This window comes from Pristiophorus japonicus, chromosome 9 (genome assembly GCF_044704955.1).
Source record: "Pristiophorus japonicus isolate sPriJap1 chromosome 9, sPriJap1.hap1, whole genome shotgun sequence".
Taxonomy (NCBI): domain Eukaryota; kingdom Metazoa; phylum Chordata; class Chondrichthyes; family Pristiophoridae; genus Pristiophorus; species Pristiophorus japonicus.
In genome coordinates, this window is record NC_091985.1 from 165,793,033 (window position 1) to 165,813,779 (window position 20,747).

Here is a 20,747-nt window from a genome sequence, read left to right on the forward strand (position 1 = left end):
GTCTTTACAATAGTTTTGATAAATTAGAAATATAGTTTCACATCTGGGTACAACATTGAAAGGAATTCACCTCACATCTCGACAATGAAACAAACCTTATTTTAAAGCTGCTCCAAAGCCAGGAGCAGCTTCACAAGTGAATAAGCTTGTTTTAGCCTATAAATGCTGCATTTAGAAATATTGGCGGCACGTAATTCTGATACACATCACATATGAAAGGAAATGCATATTTTGTTAGTTTGTTTCTGTTGTATGTCCCCAGGGATCTAGGGCTTTGGAGCAGCTTTAAAAGAAGGTTTATTTCATTGTCAGGTATGAGCTGCAATCCTTTAGGTGTTGTACCCAGATGTGAAACTATAGTTCTCACTTATCGAAACTATGACTGCCATAAATCCATTGTTTCATGTTAGCCCTGTGCACTGTAATTACTTGCCTGTTCCTTGAGCTGGTTCACCTTCTCTTGAAGCATCATTCGTACATTTTTCAGTTTCTGTTCAACCGCCTCCATTCTTTCCTCCATTTGCTTCAGGAGTCGCTCATACTCCTCCTGAAATGGAATGGACAGTGATTTCTCATGTAGCCTGCCTGGTAGAGACTGGGCTACACTGGACCTAAACATTTTCAAAACTCTTATTTTGGAAATTGATACAGGAAATGCAGTTGGACACTGACATGCACAGAATTATACAGCACAAAAGGCCATTCAGCCCATAGTACTTGTGCTAGCTTTTTGAAAGAGATATTCAATAACTCCGCTGCAAATTTTTCCCTGTTAAGTATATATCCAATTCCCTTTTGAAAGTTAATTGAATCCGTTTCCACCGCCCTTTCAGGCCGTGCATTCCAGATCATAACTCGCTGCGTAAAAACAAATTCTCCTCATCTCCCTCTGGTTCTGTGTCCTCTGGTTACCGACCCTCCTGCCATTCGAAACAGTTTCTCCCTTTCTACTTTTATCAAAATTCTTCATAATTTTTAACACCTCTATTAAATCTTCCTTTAACCTTCTCTCCTGCAAGGATAACCCGAGTTTCTCTAATCTCTCCACATAATTGAAATCCCTCGTGTCTGGTACCATTATGCTCTCAGAAGGGATACTATTTAAGCACCACACACGAGAAAATGCCATTTCTTCATCTCATTCTTCAACTAAAAACAGCAAAAAGCTGCCCAACGGGTAACAGTGGAATTGAGTGACGGAGATCCCTGGGAGTCAGACCTGTGAGTGCCTTCTCAGAGTAGGACGCGTTGCTTTATTCTGCAAGGCATCTTTGCTACACGATGAAGCATTTGGAGAATTTATTCCTTGGACTGTGCCACTTGTATCCAAAAACCAAACTAGTTGAAACTTGCATTTACATAGCGCCTTTAAAATAATTAAATGTCCCAAGGCACTTCACAGGAGCTTTATCAGACAAAACTGTGAAATTGAGCCAGAGAGAGATATTGGGACAGGTGAAAGATGTAGGTTTTAAGGAGATGGAAAGGTTTAGGGTGTATACACGTCTGCCAGTGGTGGGGCGAAGGAATGTACAAGAGTCCAGAATTGGAGGAACGCAGAGATTGCAGGGTTGGAATAGGCTAGAGATAGGGAGGGGCGAGGCCATGGAGGATTTGAACACAAAGGTGAGAATTGTAAATCTGAGGTGTTGCTGGACCAGGGGTCAATGTAGGTCAGCGAGAACAGGGGTGATAGGTGCTGGTTATCTCTGTAACTTCCTCCAGCCCCACAACCCTCCAAGATATCTTCACTCCTCCAATTCTGGCTTCTTGGACATCCCCGATTTTAATTGCTCCAACGTTGGCAGCCGTATCTTCATCTGCTGAGGTCCGAAGCTCTGGAATTCCCTTCCTAAACCTCTACGCCCCTCAAAATCTCTGACCATCTGCCGCAAATATCTCCTTATGTGGCTCGGAGTCAAATTTTGTTTGATAGCGCTCCTGTGAAGCGCCTCGGGGCATTTTACTACATTACAGGTACTATATAAATACAAATTGTTACTGGTTAGACTATGCACAACAGAGTTTTGCATACAATTTGTTACGTTTGGTGCCCCTACATAAAACTGAACTCTTCAGTTCCTGAGCATAAGGATCCACTCAAAACTAGACCTTATGGAGATGGCCTTTTAAACCATTTAAGGACAGGCAAACCAGGGTCCAATTAGGATCCCAAAACCTGCCAACGGTACAGGACTTGTGCTTTACCTGTTGTTCACACATCAATTTGGTGGCTTCCTGACTCTGGGTGTTGAGCTGTTGTTGGAGGTGCTGCACTCTATGCTGTCCTTGCGCTAGTTTCACTTGCAATTGCGCCAACTGATTTTTGGGCACAGTATTGCCAATCCGCTCTTTTAACTGTTGTACCTCCTGCAGGTGTTGAGACTGGGCCAGCATCAGTTGGGTGTTGGCCTCCAACAACTGAGGGAAAAGAACACAACACAGCTCTCGTCAGTGGAGCAGGCAAGAACCCAGAGGGATGGTGTTGTGGGCTCATAAACTGCAACTTGACCTCGGAATTCAACGAGCAACTTTTTTTATTGACCCATTCACAGTAACACAATAATTTGATTTAAATCATATTCATACGCATCATTCTGGCAAGATTGTAATAACAATTTGCATTTATACAGCGTGTTTAACATAGTAAAACATCACAAGGTGTTCACAGGAGCATTATCAGACAAATGTTTGACAGACAATCACGCAAGATATTAGGACAAATGACCAAAAGCTTGGTCAAAGAGGTATATTTTAAGGACCTTCTTAAAGGAGGAGACAGGCGTAGAGGATTAGTGAGGGAATGCCAGAGCCTCGAGAACTGAAGGCCGCCAATGGTGGAGAAGGAAATGCAGGATGCACAAGAGGCCAGAACACAGTTTTCTTGGGCTGGAGAAAGTTATGGTTGTAATCAGTCAGCATCCGAAATGACTGGGCTATCAAAACAATAAGCTTCAATTTCAAAAAGCTGATCAAGCGGAAGTTGCACCAGCATTTGCTGCGAATTGCAAATGCCACATGTCACTGTTTAGGAATGTATGCGAGCTTCTACCATTGTGTTTTTGATTTGATTGGATTGGAAGTCCTGAATCCAGGAACACAAGAAGCTGCTCAGCCCAGAGATAAAAAGGAATAGTTTTTACTGTATTGGATTTGGCCACGAAACAGGCAGTGTTAGTTTACTAAATCTTTCGTTCATTCATTATAAAGCACCACCCGTCCAAATCACCACAGTGAGGTGGAACTCCATCGTGTTTAAAGGAAGAATTTGCATTTATATAGTGCCTTTCACAACCTCACAATGTTCCAAAGCATTTTACAGCCAATTAAGTACTTTAATTACTTTGTAATGTAGGAAACACGGCAGTCAAGTTGCGCACAGCAAGGTCCCACAAACAGCAGTGATGATAACCACAGAATCTGTTTCTTTGGTGATATTTGTCAGGGATAAATGTTGGCCAGCACTCCAGGAGAACTCCCTTGCTCTTTTTTTGAAAGTGTCATGGGAGTTTTTACATTCACCTGAGGTGTCAGACTTCTTGGTTTACCGTCTCATCCGAAAGACGGCACTTCCGACAGTGCAGCATTCTATGAGTGCTGGCACTGATGTGTCAGCCTGGATTATGTGCTCGAGTCTGTAAAGCGGGACTTGAACCCACAACTTTCTGACTCAGAGGCGGGAGGGCTACCCACTGAGCCACGGCTGATACATAGAATTTAAATTTATCCAAGACTGTTGATATGTTTTATGTTAGACTCAAAAAACAGATTAAATGTCTTAGCAACAGTGAAGCATCACCTTATCTGACTTAATTTGCTTCTGTGCATATTTCTCTCTCATAATAAACAATCTGTAGTTTAGCCTGAAATCTGTGGTCTGGCAGCACAGTGTTTTGCCATCTATCGGAGAAATCAGAAGCTGACTCTGGTTTGCCAAATATAAAATGCACTGGGACTTTGCCAAAATTGCAACAAGTGATATGACAGACCAGAAAAGCTTAATCTAATGATAAATAATTTGCAATTTTTGGAGCTCTATGAAGAAATCAGATCTCAATGTTGCTATTCTTTACGACTCGTGATGTTTCAGTGCACTTCCTCACAAATATCTGGTAATCTGATGACTCAGAAAGTTAGGTATCGATTTACACAGTATTACAAGGAAACAAACATGCGGAATGATAAGAAGGATTGCCCATTTTGATAAAGTGGTACAGTAATCCACAATCTTCACTGCAATAGTAACATCAATTGCTACCATCATTTGATGGCATTAGCTGCCCAGTTGCAAACCTTAAGAGAAGTTAGAGAAGGATGTTACATTTGAAACAATTTAGCACACAGTACTTCCAGTGCAGCACTGAGGGATTGCACAGTCAGAGGTGCCGTCTTTTGGACGAACGGTAACCAAGGCTCTTTCTCCTCTCTCGGGTGGAGGTATAAGATCAGATGGTACAATTCTTAAGAGCAGGGGAGTTCTCCCCAGTGTCCTGGACAATATTTATCCCTCAACCAACTTCACTATAAAAACAGATTATCTGATCATTATTACTTTGCTGTTTGTGGGATCTTTCAAATTGGCTGTGTTCCTGCATTACAACAATAACTACACTTCAAAAGTATTTCATTGGCTATAAAGCATTTTGGGACGCGCTCAGGTCATGGAAGGCACAATATAAATGCAAGTTCTTTCTTTAACTGTAAAAACAAACATCAATAAAACTGTTGCTTCTTCTCCACCCTAGAGGGGGTTCAACATTGCGAGTTGGAACCAGGCCACAAGACTCAGAGCTGGACAAGAAATGCTTCTGATACAAATGGGATTCTTTTCATTCCAAAGACATCACTCATTTCCTAAAGCAGTAACAGCTGACAGACACTGGCCAAGGGACTGAATGGTAAGCTCTGGAACAGGATCAAGAAATGAGAAGTAGTCCAAGCCTCATTCTGTTGGTGCAGGCTGAAATCAGAGCCCTCCTTGGGAGCTGTGCAGAGTCCAACAACCACCTGCATTTATATTGTGCCTTTAATGCAGTGAAACATCCCAAAGTGCTTCACAGGAGCATAATCGGACATTTGACACCGAGCCGTGGAAGGAGACAGGTTTCCAAAAGAGGTAGGTTTGAAGGAGCGTCTTAAAGGAGGAGCGCGGGGCTGGGAGGTTTAGGAAGGGAATTCCAGAACCTAGGATGGCTGAAGGCACAGCTGCCAATGGTGCAGCAAAGGAAATTGGGGATGAGCAAGAGGCCAGAAATGGAATAGCGCAGAGATATTGGAGGGTTGTAGCACTGGAGCAGGTTACAGAAGTAGGAAGGGGAATGTACTGGAAAACGAGGTGAGGGAGGGGACCCGAGTAGGACTGGAACAAAGAATGTTCCACATATCCCACAAAAAGGCCGCATAGCTCAGACCCATGCGGGTTCCCATAGCAACACCTCTAATTTGGAGGAAGTGAGTGGAGTTAAAGGAGAAGTTGTTCAATGTGAGAACAAGTTCAGCCAGGCGGAGGAGGGTGAGGGGGGATGGGGACTGGTTAGGCCTCTGCTCAAGGAAGAAGCAGAGCGCCCTCAGGCCATCCTGGTGGGGGATGGAGGTGTAGAGGGATTGGATGTCCGTAGTGAAAAGGAGATGGTTGGGGCCGGGAAACTGGAAACTGTTAAAGTGACAGAGGGCGTCGGAGGATGTAGGTGGGAAGGGAGTGGACAAGGGGAGAAAAAATAGTCGAGATAGGAAGAAATAAGTTCCGTGGGGCAAGAACAGGCTGAAACGATGGATCTACCGGGGCAGTCCTGCTTGTGGATCTTGGGAAGGAGGTAGAAGTGGGCTGTGCGGGGTTGGGGAACTATGAGGTTGGTGGCTGTGGAGGGAAGATCTCCAGAGGAGATGAGGTCAGTGACGGTCTGGGAAATGATGGCTTGGCTTGATGTTCAGAAGTGGGGTCATGGTCCAGCGGGAGGTAGGAGGAGGTGTCAGAGAGTTGGCGATCAGCCTCTGCAAGGTAGAGGTCTGTTCACCAAACAACAGCAGCACCACCCTGGTCACCAGGTTTAATGACAAGGTTAGGGTTGGATCTGAGTGAGCGGAGTGTGCAAGTTCAGAGGGAGGGAGGTTGGAGTGAGTGAGGGGAGCAGAGAAATTGAGATGGCCGATATCCTGTCGGCAGTTCACAATGAAAAGATCTAGAGAGGGTAAGAGGCCAGAGGGAGGGGTCCAGATAGAGCGAGAATTCTGAAAACGGGAGAAAGGGTCTGCTGTGCAGGGGGCAGACTACTGGCCGAAGAAGTGGGCACGGAGGCGAAGGCGGGGGAAAAAGAGCTCAGCATCGTGCCGAGCTCAAAATTCACTGAGGTCAATGCATTTACAAGCTTTTGTCACAAGTCAATTCATTTCAGTGCTGCCAATGTAATTTTATTGAGCAATTATAGTTTTCTTCAAAGAAAATATCACCTTTTTGATGGCTTATACGAATGATACTTAAAAAAAATTCAAAACCTACTTCACATTAATCTTTAGTTATTAAGTTAAATACAGGTACTGTATCATATAAGTGAGATCTCCTTTCCCTGTTAAAATCAAGGACTAGAGCTCTATGTAGTGATTCTCAATATCAATTCTGAAAAAAGGTTCCTTCAAATCATTGGTTAGTTGGTTTGGCTGAGCAACAGATACCAACCTCAAATGTTAACTGTTTGAGACAGAGAACCTGCAGACTAAACAAAATACAGCCCATCACATCAGACATTGACTGCAAGTCACAGAAACTGGGCAGGTTGCCGGGGGAACTAGAAACTTGTGTACAGTTCTGGTCTCCTTACCCAAGGAAAGACATACTTGCCTTAGAGGGAATGCAACAAAGGTTCACTAGACTGGTTCCTGGCGATTGTCCTATGAGGAGTGATTGAGTAGACTAGGCCTATATCCCCTGGAGTTTAGAAGAATGAGCGCTGATCTCATTGAAACATATAAAATTCAAGGGGCTTGACAGGGTTAATGCTGAGAAATTGTTTCCCCTGGCTGGGTAATCTAGAACCCGGGATCACAGTCTCAGAGTAAGGGGTGGCCATTTGGGACTGAGATGAGCAATTTCTTCACTCAGTGATGTGAATCTTTGGAACTCACTAACCCAGAGGGCTGTTGAAGCTCAGTCTTTGGTATATTCAAGGCAGAGGGCGATAAATCTTTGGGACTAATAAAAGGACTTGGGGATAGTGGAATTGAGGTAGAAGATCAGCCATGATCTCATTGAATAACAGCAGGCTCGAGGGGCCCAATGGCCAACTCCTGCTCCTATTTCTTATGTTCTGATGTAAACTACTGTGCCGTTACTGCCTTCCAAGAACAGTGCCAAATGGAATGTATATTTGTTAGTAGACTAATCTGGTCCTCGTTGTGCAAGAAAAACTGGTAGAAATCTTTTGTTATAATTTGAGCATTCATTTTTTTCCCCCATCTTTTTGTGACTTGTAAAATCTAAGATGTCAAATACCTTTCTTAAAAACTTTTTTAAAACCCCCAGAAAAGCACAAAATAAAACATAACTTGCATTCAACAGGACACGCACATACATTATATCAACAACAACTTGTATTTATATACCACCTTTAACGTAGAGCAACATCCCAAGGCACATCACAGGAACATTATCAGACAATAACTGGATGCCGAACCTCATGGGGAGATATTGGGAGGAGTGACCAAATGCTTGGTCAGAGGTGGGTTTTAACGAGGGCTTTAGAGGAGAGAGAAGGAGAGGAGAGATTTAACATCAGTAGCATACCTGTTCCTGACATTCCACCAGGCCAGTTTCCAATTTTACTTGTTTGTTTTGCAAAGTCTGATACTCCTTTCTCACAGACACCAGCTCGGTCTCCAGGATGTGCATTTGGCTGATCTGTGATAATCACATCAATAATATTTCAATAATGTATGCATAGATTTTTAATAATACACAAGGACTTGTTGCTTTTTTGAACTATATATCCAATTCCCTTTTGAAAATTATTAAATTAGATTTAGCATTATAAATAATAGATTTTGTCCTTCAAAACTTGGGTTGTGTCTGAAGCTGTTTTTACACCGCAACATATCAGGGTGAAGTTACAGGTCTGTTACTTTTATGGGACAGATAGAAACAATTTCAGGTGAGTATCATTGAACATTAAACCACATTGTAAAATTCTATGTAATTAAATAAACCTGAAGTGAGCACTGTAAACTGATGTGGCAAGATAGAATGAAATGAATGGGGAACTGCAGTCATAGGGGTTGTCACAGCCCAAGTGAATCAGAATGTAAACAGGTATTTGAGACCAGCTTTATTATAGACTATTGCTAGTCCAGCCTGTAAAACATCCCACAACATTGCACCTTATCACCAAAACCCAATCATCTGGTTGATGAAAGTATATCGAGACATGAGCTGAAACCTCACAACCAATCTACACATGTAGCACTTATTGTGGAGTTTCTATTCACCCATCACTGTTCCATTTAGAAAGGCACACTAGCCTTTGCCGTAAATCCAATGGTTCATTTCATCTTGGAAACAGCTTGTACTATTCTTTGAGGAATAAAGCATTGTACGGACCGGACTTTGAAGAAACTGAAGTTGGTGTATTTTCCCAGCTCTGGATTTGTGGGTGACTCAGTCTAAAAATAAATGTCAGGGACTCCCTCAGCTGCCTGCGTGGTCCCAGTGTGCAGCCAAACGGTTGCGTTGTGATTTGAACTGTTCTAAGCCACACTGAAATATAACTCAATTTAAGCACTAGGTGCTTTAAAAACAAAGTATTTCCATGTCACCTTTAATGTAAGAAAAAACATCCCAAGGAGCTTTGCACCTCCCACAACCTCGGACATTTACATTTACCGACTTAAAGCAATCCAAAAGGTCAGGTGTAACTGCAATGATTCTGTTTTCCGGAAGACAAGGTTAGATTTACTGCTCAGTGCTGCCATCAGCACTCCAATTAACAAGCGTATTCAATACCTTGTCCTTGGCCTCTTGCAATAACCTTGTAACAGAGCCCATCTCCTGCGCCAGCGACAATTTGTCCTGTTGCTTTCCTCGGAGTTCGAGCTTCAGATGGTCCAGCTCAGAATGTGCTCGCTCCAAACCCGATTCCAGATTCTTAATCTGAATTTAGGGCAGCATTTGGGATTAGAAAACTTGTACTTTTGCTACTTTTCCCCCACACATAAAAAGTTAAAAGTTACTCAAGGATGTGTTGAAATGCTGGAGAGAAAATGTTTTTTTTTGCTTGTTGCCAACTATCAAAAGATATTAATAAATGTTTTTGGACTGAGTGACTATTCTTCACATCAGCCTCCGCGACCCCCATCCCACCCCTGCAATTTAAATTGTAAATCAAAGTATCGTAAGATTCAAAAATATATAGGGATTCCTCCAAAGGCTTACTCAGCCCTTTCCTTGACCCAAACAAGATTGCTGGATTTAGCTCAATTTGCATTTGTTCTATTTAAGAAAGCTACATGTTTCTGTACAAGTGTGATTTCCACCCTTCCTCTCCTGAAAATTCTGAATCTTTGGTAGTATTCTTTACATGTGATCCTATATAGTGAGCGGTGACCGGCCATTTTGACTGCACGACCAAACCAGATCCTGCCCACCCCTTGATTCCCTTAATGCCCAAAAATCTATCGATCTATGTCTTCAATATACTCATCGACTCAGCATCCACAGCCCTATGGGGCAGAGAATTCTAAAGATTCTCCACCCTCTGAGTGAAGGCATTTCTCCTGATCTCAGTCCTAAACGGCCGACTCCTTATCCTGAGACTGTGACCCCTGGTTCTAGACTCCACAGCCCGGGGAAACCACCTCTGATCATCAACCCTGTCAAGCCCTGTAAGAAGTTTATACATTTCAATGAGATCAACTTTCATTCTTCTAAACTCTCCTCAAAGGACAGCCCTCTCACCCCAGGAATCAGTCTAGTGAACCTTCTGTGCACCACCTCCAAGGCAAGTATATCCTTCCTAAGGGAAGGAGACCAAAACTGTGCACCGTACTCTAGGTATGGTTTCACCAAAGCCCTTTATAATTGCAGCAACAATTCTTTGCTCTTATACTCTAACCCTCCTGCAATAAAGGCTAGCGTACAATTTGCCTTCCTACTTGCTTGCTGTACCTGCATGTTAGCTTTCTGTGACCCTCCCAATCCTCAGGCTTACTACTCTTTTGGGTAACATTGCAAGTCTTTTCTTTTAATCTAATACTATCCTTAATTTCTCTAGTTAGCTATGGCTGTACCAATTTTCCAGCGGAGTTCATATTCCTCAAGGGAATGTAAATTAATTGAGAATTATGAATTATTTCTTCAAATGTCTGATATTGCTATTCTAATGTCGTATCTTTTAATCTAATTTCCAATCTACCTCAACCAACTCATCCTTCATACCTCCGTAATTGGCTTTGTTTAAATTTAAGACTCTAGTCTCGGACTTAGCCACATCACTCTCAAACTTTATATGAAATTCTAACATATGATCACTCTTCCCCAAAGGATCCTTTACTAAGGATTACTAATTATCCCAGTCTCATTGTACAATACTAGATTTAAAATAGCCTGTTCCTGGTTGGTTCCTCAACATATTGTTCCAGATAACTGTCTCCAATGCATTCCATGAACTTGTTCCCTAGTCTATATGAAGATTAAAGTCCCCCAGGATTAGGATTACTGCATTAATCTTGTTAAGTGCTCCTCTAATTTCCTAATTTATAACACTATGATTATTGTTAGGGGGCCTATAAACTACACTCACCAGTGTTTCCGGTCCTTTGTTATTTCTTAGCTCCACCCTGATTCTACATCCTGATTTTCTGGGCTAAGATCCTTTCACCCTACTGCCTTTATCTCTGAGTTTATATGGTGTACCTACTCACTGAGCCACTGGAAGAACACAACGAGTATATAGTTTAAAGCAGAAGACTTTAGACCAGGGCAACTGAGTGATACAAAGTTGGTACAGAGCAGATTTACTGGACAATATACATTTTGTACACAGACCAGAATTACTGGGCAATAAATAGTTTGTACACGGTAATGTTATTACCTTCTCTTTGGCCTCCTGCAAGTGTTGCGACAATGCTTTAGATTGGATGTCCAGTCTCTGTTTCTCTGCCCTTAGTGCACTTGCTTCTTTAGCCTGTGAATCTAGATCTAATAACTGGGGGTGGGGGGGGGGGGGGGGGGTGGAAAGAGAGGAAAATGTAAAACATATTAAACACTGAAAAACATGAGGCTCAACGGAAATCCAGAGAACAGAAATATGAGTAAGGAGTGAAGTCAAGTAAAAGGAGCAAAAAGAAAAGGACTGAGATTAAGGAAGAGTTTGGAAACAAAGTTGGTGGGGAAAAGTATCCAAGACTCATTAGCTTTGTGTGTGTAGCATGTATAAGTTTCCATTGTGTTTTTGCAGCATGAAATCTAAAGACACTTTGGGTTAGAAATTAGTTATAGCCAAGGAATGGACGGTGTTGGGACAAAAGATCGTGAATTAGCGCCAGGCGCAAATGCTCTAAGACTGCACACAAAATTCATTCTCGCTGCTCAATAAAATGATTGGAGTCTTACATCAAATCTAAAAACCCAAGTTCATTGGGATTACACTTAAAGGCTGGACCAATATCGGGCGCAGTCTAATCACAATTCATGATTGCCACAGGCTTTTTTCACTACTTAAAAGGGGCAGCACCTCATTCTCAGCATTGCTGACTGTGTGGCTGCCTCTACAACCACAAGAAGGAAGACAAGGAGAAGGAGCACTTATTTACAAATTCTCATGGCAGATCGCCACACCATGGGAAAGAGCTCGCAGGTTTTCCCATGAAACTTTGGAGGCATTGGTTTTAGCGCTGGTCGGGCGGGCGGTCCTGTACCTATTAACCCACAGGAGGACTTCGCCACAAGTCTGCCGCACCATGTGGAGGGACGTGGACACCACATCACGGACCACCCGTCCAGAAGCTCGACTGTCTGGCTGTCTCCTCCTTCACTCCTGTTCCTCGTCCTCCTCCTCCGCGCACATGTTCCCATCTTTCTCGCTGCCTACACTCCCTCGGCTGTAGATCCTGAAAGGGCGAGGTGGCATGTCAGTACAGCCCCCATTAATCTTACCAAGTGTTGCAGTTTGAATCTTTGAAGAATAAATGTAGCTACTTTGTACTTGCCACAAGACTCCTGATACAAAAGAACCTTGATGAAACTGTTGCAGTAGCTGAAACGAACAAAAAGCCGCTGAAACTGCACTAACCCGACAGGTGCGAGTGATTACAGATGATTCCTTGAAATAATGTCCCTGAAGCCGGCTTCTTGGTGCTGCATGCCAGCCCTCACTGTCTGTGTCTACTCTAGGCAGTGAGACCACCCCAACCTCTGTCATCGAGCTACAGTATGCAGACGACGCCTGCGTCAGTGCACATACAGAGGCTGAACTCCATGACATAGTCGACGTATTTACTGAGGCGTATGAAAGCATAGGCCTTACGCTAAACATCAGTAAGACAAAGGTCCTCCACCAGCCTGTCCTCGCCGCACAGCACTGCCCCCAGACATCAAGATCCACAGCGCGGCCCTGGACAACATTTCCCATAACCCGGGAGCCTCCTATCAACAAGAGCAGGCATTAAGGACGAGATCCAACACCACCTCCAGTGCGCCAGTGCAGCCTGCGGCCGCCTGAGGAAAAGAGTGTTTGAAGACCATGCCCTCAAAACTGTCACCAAGCTCATGGTCTACAGGGCTGTAGTAATACCCGCCCTCCTGCATGGCTCAGAGACATGGACCATGTACAGTAGACACCTCAAGTTGCTGGAGAAATACCACCAACGATGTCTCCGCAAGATCCTACAAATCCCCTGGGAGGACAGATGCACCAACATCAGCGTCTTCGCCCAGGCCAACATCCCCAGCATTGAAGCACTGACCACACTCGATCAGCTCCGCTGGGCAGACCACATTGTTCGCATGCCAGATACGAGACTCCCAAAGCAAGCGCTCTACTTGGAACTCCTTCACGGCTAACGAGCCAAAAGTGGGCAGAGGAAACGTTACAAGGACACCCTCAAAGCCTCCTTGATAAAGTGCAACATCCCCACCGACACCTGGGAGTCCCTGGCCAAAGACCGCCCTAAGTGGAGGAAATGCATCCGGGAGGGCACTGAGCACCTCGAGTCTCATTGCCAAGAGCATGCAGAAATCAAGCGTAGGCAGCGGAAAGAGCGTGCGGCAAACCAGTCCCACCCACCCCTTCCCTCAACGACTATCTGCCTGCCTCACCTGTGATAGAGAATGTGGTTCCCGTATTGGACTGTACAATGGCCTAAGAACTCATGTTAAGAGTGGAAGCAAGTCTTCCTCGGCCCCGAGGGACTGCCTATGATGAGGCAGTGAGGAAAGTGGCTAAAAACAATTGGGATGCAGACATTCAGTGACCGCTGCTCACTGATGTCACAATCTCACTGGCTTTGGGGTCCCCGGCAATAGCTGTTACCGGCAGCGGTACGAGGGGGGTGGGAAGGGTCTCGATTTGGCGTGCGGCGCGGGATTCACCTCATCCTCTTGGTACTGCTCTCAAGGCCGCATTAGCACCATCTACTGGCGCTAACTGGTGACGCTAAGTGGATGAACTTTTCCCCCTTGGAAATTCAACTTGAATTCCCTTCTAATGACCCTACTGTCCCACATCAGGTGTTGCACCCCAACAGAGTGCTGCTTATTTGCAAATAAACTGCTCGAAAGTCGCACCTTAAATTGAAAACCGGTTGGGTCAAAAGAAAAGAACATGCGCCTTTAACGACCTCAGGATGTCCCAAAGCTTTATAAAAAGAAAAAAAGACTTGCATTTATATAGCGCCATTCACAACCATTGGACGTCTCAAAGTGTTTTACAGCCAGTCAAGTACCTTTGGAGTGTAGTCACTGTTGTAATGTGGGAAACACAGCAGCCAATTTGAGCACAGCAAGCTCCCACAAACAGCATTGTGATGATCACCAAATAATCTGTTTTAGTGATGTTGATTGAGGGATAAATATTGGCCAAGATACTGGGGATAACTCCCCTGCTCCTCCTTGAAATAGTGTCATGGGATCTTTTACGTCCACCTGAGAGAGCAGACGGAACCTCGGTTTTATGTCTCATCCGATGGATAGTCAATGACGTACAGTGGAGCACAGGTTACACAGATTTTAATTTACAGCTTTTCATAAAACAGAAGACACAGATCTCATTTAAGTAGAACACTACAGTTTGGAAGTCTGTATTAACCTTTTGTAGATACGAAGCTGGGAGGTGGAGACATGAGTTGCAGATCAGCCTTCCTTGGTTTTGCTAGTTTTTCAATTGTCTGCAAAGTGGACATCAAACTAATTTACAACACGGAAATAGGCAACTTGGCCCAACACATCTGTGCTGATGTTTGTCTCACACGAGCTCCTTCAACCTTACTTCATCCAACCCCATCAGCAGACCCATCTATTCCTGTCTCCCTCATGTGTTTATCTAGCTTCGCCTGAAATAATGACATGTATTTATAAAGCGCCTTTAACACAATGAAATGTCCTAAGGCGCTTCACAGAGTTTTATTGAGATAAAATAATTTCACACCGAGCCGCATAAGTAGAAATTAGCGCAGGTAACCAAAAGCTTGGTCAAAGAGGTAGGTTTTAAGGAGCGTCTTGAAGGAGGAAAGAGAGGTGGAAAGGTTTATTCAGTGAGTTCCAGAGCTTGGGGCTCAGGCAACAGAAGGCACGGCCACCAATGGCTGAATGATTATAATCAGGGATGCTCAAGAGGGCAGAGTTAGGGGAGCGCAGATATGCTGGGGGGTTGTGGGCTGGAGGAGATTACAGAAATAGGGAGGGGCGAGTTCATGGAAGATTTTGAAAATAAGGATGAGACATTTGAAATCGAGGTGTTGCTTAACCGGAAGCCAATATAGGTCAGCAAGCACAGGGCAGCCGTGTTTTGGATCACCTCTAGTTTACATAGGGTATAATGTGGGAGGCCAGCCAGGAGTGCGTTGGAATAGTCAAGTCTAGAGGTAACAAAGGCATGGATGAAGGCTTCAGCAGCGGATGAGCTGAGGCAAGGGCGGAGATGGGCGACGTTACCGAGATGGAAATAGACGGTCTTAGTTATGCTGCGGGTATGTGGTCGAAAGCTCATTTCAGGGTCAAATATGACACCAAGGTTGCGACCAGTCTGGTTCAGCCTCAGACAGAAGTTGGGGAGGGAGATGGAGTCAGTGGCTAGAGAACGGCGTTTGTGGCGGGAACGGAAACAATGGCTTTGGTCTTCCCAATATTCAATTGGAGAACATTTCTGCTCATCCAGAACTGGATGTCGGACAAGCAGTCTGACAATTTAGAGACCGTGGAGGGGTTGAGAGAAGTGGTGGTGAGGTAGAGCTGGATGTCGTCAGTGTACATGTGGAAACTGATGCTGTGTTTCCGGATGATGTCGCCAAGGGGCAGCATGTAGATGAGAAATAGGAGGGGGCCAAGGATAGATCCTTGGGAGACACCAGAGGTAACGATGCGGGAGTGGGAAGAGAAGCCGTTGCAGGTGATTCTCTGGCTACGATTAGATAGATCAGAATGGAACCAGGCGAGTGCAGTCCCACCCGGCTGGACAACAGTGGAGAGGTATTGGAGCAGGATAGAGTGGTCAACTGTGTCAAAGGCTGCAGACAAGTCAAGAAGGACGAGGAGGGATAGTTTTCCTTTGTCACAGTCACAAAGGATGTCATTTCTGACTTTGATGAGAGCCGTTTCGGTACTGTGACGGGCGGAAACCGGATTGGAGGGATTCAAACATGGAGTTGCGGGAAAGATGGGCATGGATTTGGGAAGTGCCAACACGTTCAAGGAGCTTGGAGGGGAAAGAGAGATTGGAGATGGGGTGGAAGTTTGCAAGGACTGGTTTTTTGAGGAGAGGGGTGATGACGGCAGATTTGAGGGAAAGGGGGATAGTACCTGAGGAGAGCGAACCGTTAACAATGTCAGCTAACGTGGGAGCCAGTAAAGGAAGTTAAATGCATCCACACTATTTGCCTCAACCGCTCCAATGTGGTAGCGAGTTCCACATTCTCACCACTCTGAGTAAAGAAGTATCTCCTGAATTCCTAACTAGATTTAGTTGTGATGATCCTATATTTATGACCACTAGATTTGGACTTCTTCACAAGTGGAAACATCTTCTCTACGTCTACCCTATAAAACCCCATCATAATTTAAAAAAACCTCTCAGCTCTATCTGATAGACCATTGTATACAGAGGACAGAATGAGATTCAAAATGTCTTTTATTTGTACGTGTGCAAGAGAAGGCAATTTTGATTTGTTAAAAGCCAAAATAGGAAAGCAATTGGGTCCCTTGGTTGTTACTACAGCAATTAAAGAAATACAATTCAGGTGTGAAAATGATCAAATGTTCATTTTGTTTTGTTTTAAAAAAAGGAGTTTTGGTTGCAGAGCAAAGCCTCCTTAGACAGAGAATCAGGGCTGCAGTATGTAATCCCCAACTCCAATCGCACTCCGTGCTGGGAGCACGATATTACTGAATTCACCAGTATATGTTGATGAGGGCAAGATGGTTGATGTGGTGTATATGGATTTCCAAAAGGCATTTAACAAAGTGCCACATAATAGGCTTGCCAGCAAAGTTTAAGCCCATGGAATAAGAGGGACAGTGGCAACCTGGATATGAAATTGGCCAAGTGACAGGAAACTGACAGGTGAACGGTTGTTTTTCGGACTGGAGGAAGGTATACAGTGGTGTTCCCCAGGGGTCAGTACTGGGACCACTGCTTTTCTTGATATATATTAACAACTTGGATGTGTGTGTATAGGGCACAATTTCAAAATTTGCAGATGACACAAAACTTGAAAGTATAGTGAACAGTGAGGAGGATAGTGATAGACTTCAGGAGGACACAGACAGACTGGTGGAATGAGCTGGCACGTCGCAGATGAAATTGAATGCAGAAAACCAATAAGGGAATTAAGGGTTATGGGGAGCGGGTGGGTAAGTGGAGCTGAGTCCACGACCAGATCAGCCATGATCTTGTTGAATGGCGGAGCAGGCTCGAGGGGCTAGATGGCCTAATTCTTATGTTATTATGTTCTTATTGAAATTATACACTTTTGGTAGGAAGAATGAGGAGAAGCAATATAAACTGAAAGGTATAATTCTACAGGGGGTGCAGGAACAGAGTCCTCGGGGTATATGTGCACAAATCGTTGAAGGTGGCAGGGCAGGTTGAGAAAGCGGTTAATAAGAAGCATACGGTATCCTGGGCTTCATAAATTGAGGTATAGAGTACAAAAGTGTGGAAATGATGATGAACCTGTATAAAACACTGGCTCAGCCTCAGCTGGAGTATTGTGTCCAATTCTGGGCACCGCACTTTAGGAAGGATGTGAAGGCCTTTGAGCGGCTGCAGAAAAGATTTACAAGAATGGTTGCAGGGATGAGGGACTTCAGTTGCGTGGATAGACAGGAGAAGCTGGGGTTGTTCTCCTTGGAGCAGAAAAGGTTGAGAAGAGATTTGATCGAGGTGTTCAAAATCATGAGGGGTCTGGACAGAGCAGATAGAGAGAAACTGTTCCCATTGGCAGAGGAGTCGAGAACCAGAGGACACAGATTTAAGGTGATTGGCAGAAGAACCAAAGACAACATGAGGAAAACCTTTTTTTATGCAGCAAATGGTTAGGATCTGGAATACACAGACTGAAAGGGTGGTGAAGACAGACTCAATCGTAGCTTTCAAATGGGAGCTGGATAAGTACCCGAAGGAAAAATAATTGCAGGGCTACGGGGAAAGGGTGGGACTTGCTGAAGTGCTCTTGAAGAAAGCCGGCACGGGCTCGACGGGCCGAATGGCCTCCGTCTGTGCTGTAACCATTCTATGCTTGTATGTTGGTCAGGAGGACTGCGGTGGAGGCAAAGTGAAGAAATGGGAAAGGGCTCTTAAAAATAGTGAAAAAAGTTCTTAAGGTTAGAGCTTGTGATGATTAACCCATCTATCTGCATTAAGGTAAAACAATCCCCCATAATTACCATTAATGGCAGTAAGACATAACGTCTCGAGAATGAAAGCAATTAAAACTATATACAGATATCCCAGTGCATAATACACAAGTGTAATTAGCCCACTCTGTTACAATGATCCAACCTTTGAAAAAATATAGCCGTGGAGGCTAATTAGTTTCCTATAAATAGAATTATCTGCTCAATTTGTCCTGCATTCTTTAATTCTATAGACACCTTGCTAACTAACTATGGGTCACATTACTGCCGAGGTGTTTATGGGAACCTTTTCTGAGGAATGAGGGAGAAGGCAGATCAAATTGTCACTGCCTTTACTCACCTGTGGTCAGCTGACCATGGGTGACTGACACCTGCCATGGACGAACGAGTTGGCAGTCAGAACTAAGCAAGTTCTGCCTTCTCAATCAATCCACAAGGGTGGAAGAGGCAGGAAACAACATGTCAGGGGTAAAAGAAAAGGTTATCCCACTGCAATCAGAGAATAGGATACCAAGACTTACAAGTCATAACTGTTTCTTTATATAATGTAAATATATTGCGTAATGCAGGGCATTCTGGGGGTGTGGGTGAACAGCCAGAGGTCGTGGTCCACATCGTTATCAATGACATAGGTGGAAAGAGGGATGAGGTCCTGCAGGCAGAGTTTTACATGCTAGGAGAGATATTAAAAAGCAGGACCTCAAAGGTAGTAATCTCCGGATTACTCCCGGTGCCACGAGCTAGTGAGTACAGATATAGGAAGATAGAGAAGATGAATGTCTGGCTGGAGAGATGATGCAGGAGGGAGGGCTTTAAATTCCTGAGGCATTGGGACCGCTTCTGGGGGAGCTGGGACCTGTACAAGCCGGATGGGTTGCACCTCATCAGAGCCAGGACCAATATCCTCGCGGGGGAGGTTTGCTTGTGCTGTTGGGGAGGGTTTAAACTAGCTTGGCAGGGGGATGGGAACCTGAGAATAGATTCACTAGGAAAGGGAGTAAAGCTGGAATTGGAAAGCAAAAATATAGAAAGTGAATTTGAAGGACAGAGGAAACAAGGGCTAGAAAATAGTCAACAAGGAGGTCTGGCTGTACTAAATGGTATATACTTCAATGCAAGGCTTATAGCGAATAAGGCAGGTGAGCTGAGAGCACAGGTAGACACTTGGGAATATGATATTGTAGCTATTAGAGACATGGCTAATTTCTTCACGGAGAGGGTTGTGGGGGTCTGGAACTCACGGCCTGAAAGGCTGGTCAAGGCAGAAACCCTCACCACATTTAAAAAGTACTTGGATGTGCACCTGAAGTGCCGTAACCTGCAGGGTTACGGACCTCGAGCTGGAGAGTGGGATTAGGCTGGATAGCCTCTTGTTGACCAGCGTGGACACGATGGGCCGAAATGGCCTCCTTCCATGCTGTAAACTTCTATGATTCTATGACATCACATGAAAGGGGTATGGTAGTGTAATGGTTATATTACTGGACTAGGCATCCAGGGGCCTGGACTGATAATCCAGAGAACACGAGTTCAATTCCCAGCAGGACCGCTGGGAATTTGAATCCAGCTTTTTAAAGAAATGTGAATGTGAAGTTGTCAGAGTGTCATAAAAATCCACTTGGTTCAGTAAGGTCCTTTAGGGAAGGAAACCTACTGCCCTTAACCGGTCTGGCCTATATGTGACTCTAGTACCACACCAACGAAGTTGACTCTTAATTTCCCTCAGAAATGGCTATTTAGTTTTTTTTAAAACTGCTGATCAAGAAGGGGGGCCATCACCATCTTCTCAAGCAACTAGGGATGGGCAATAAATACCGGCCTTGCCAGCGACGCCCAAATCACAATAAAATATGTTATCGTTATTCGGTAGTGTCAGCTGTGGCTCAGTGGGTAGCACGCTTGTCTCCAAGTCAGAAGGTTGTGGGTTCAAGAGTGCATAAAATCCAGGCTGACACTCCCAGTGCAGTGCTGAGGGAGTACAGCACTGTCAGAGATGCCGTATTTTGGATGAGACGTTAAACTGAGGCCCGGTCTGCTCTCTCAGGTGGATGTAAAAGATCCGATGGCACTATTTCAAAGAAGAGCAGGGGAGTTACCCAGGGTGTCCTGGCCAATATTTATCCCTCAATCAACATCACAAAAACAGATTATCTGGTGATTATCACATTGCTGTTTGTGGGAGCTTGCTTTGCGCAAATTGGCTGCCCACATCCCATCAGTGACTACACTCCAAAAAGTACTTCATTGACTGTAAAACGCTTTGAGACATTCGTTGGTCGTGAAAGGTGCTATATAAATGTAAGTCTTTCTTTTTCTTTATCTATCAGACTTTCAATTGTTCTCTTAATGCACAAAATATACAGTAACTTGCAGAACAAAGACATGTCTTAATACTTAGAGCAGGATGTGTTTCAGGAGCACCTACCAACTGAATAAGCTGATTGTAATAGACACTTGTTATTGCTATTGGTAATCATGTTTATAGTATACCTTTTTAATTCAAGGATCGAATGAATGTGTGCTGTTGCCGGATTAAACAGATATATGTAGGGAGTTAGATGTGGCCCTTGCGGCCAAAGGGATCAAGGGGTATGGAGAGAAAGCAGGAAAGGGGTACTGAGGTGAATGATCAGCCATGAACTCATTGAATGGCAGTGCAGGCTCGAAGGGCCGAATGGCCTACTCCTGCACCTAG

General features: G+C 44.3%; 1 protein-coding gene across 8 annotated transcripts in view; it reads right to left on the reverse strand.

The window, feature by feature from the left end:
* ninl (ninein-like) overlaps window positions 1-20,747 on the reverse strand; it is a 148,453-nt gene that overhangs the window by 2,834 nt on the left and 124,872 nt on the right. For 6 of the 8 annotated variants that reach the window (XM_070890052.1, XM_070890056.1, XM_070890054.1 and 3 more), the window contains 5 exons: window positions 11,076-11,189; window positions 8,990-9,136; window positions 7,778-7,891; window positions 2,209-2,421; window positions 434-547 (listed from right to left, as the gene is read on the reverse strand). In XM_070890052.1, the coding sequence (XP_070746153.1) occupies window positions 434-547; window positions 2,209-2,421; window positions 7,778-7,891; window positions 8,990-9,136; window positions 11,076-11,189 (702 nt within the window). Of the gene's footprint in view, window positions 1-367; window positions 548-2,208; window positions 2,422-7,777; window positions 7,892-8,989; window positions 9,137-11,075; window positions 11,190-20,747 lie in introns of those variants that run through there. The other 2 variants (XM_070890058.1, XM_070890057.1) reach the window with 2 other exon arrangements.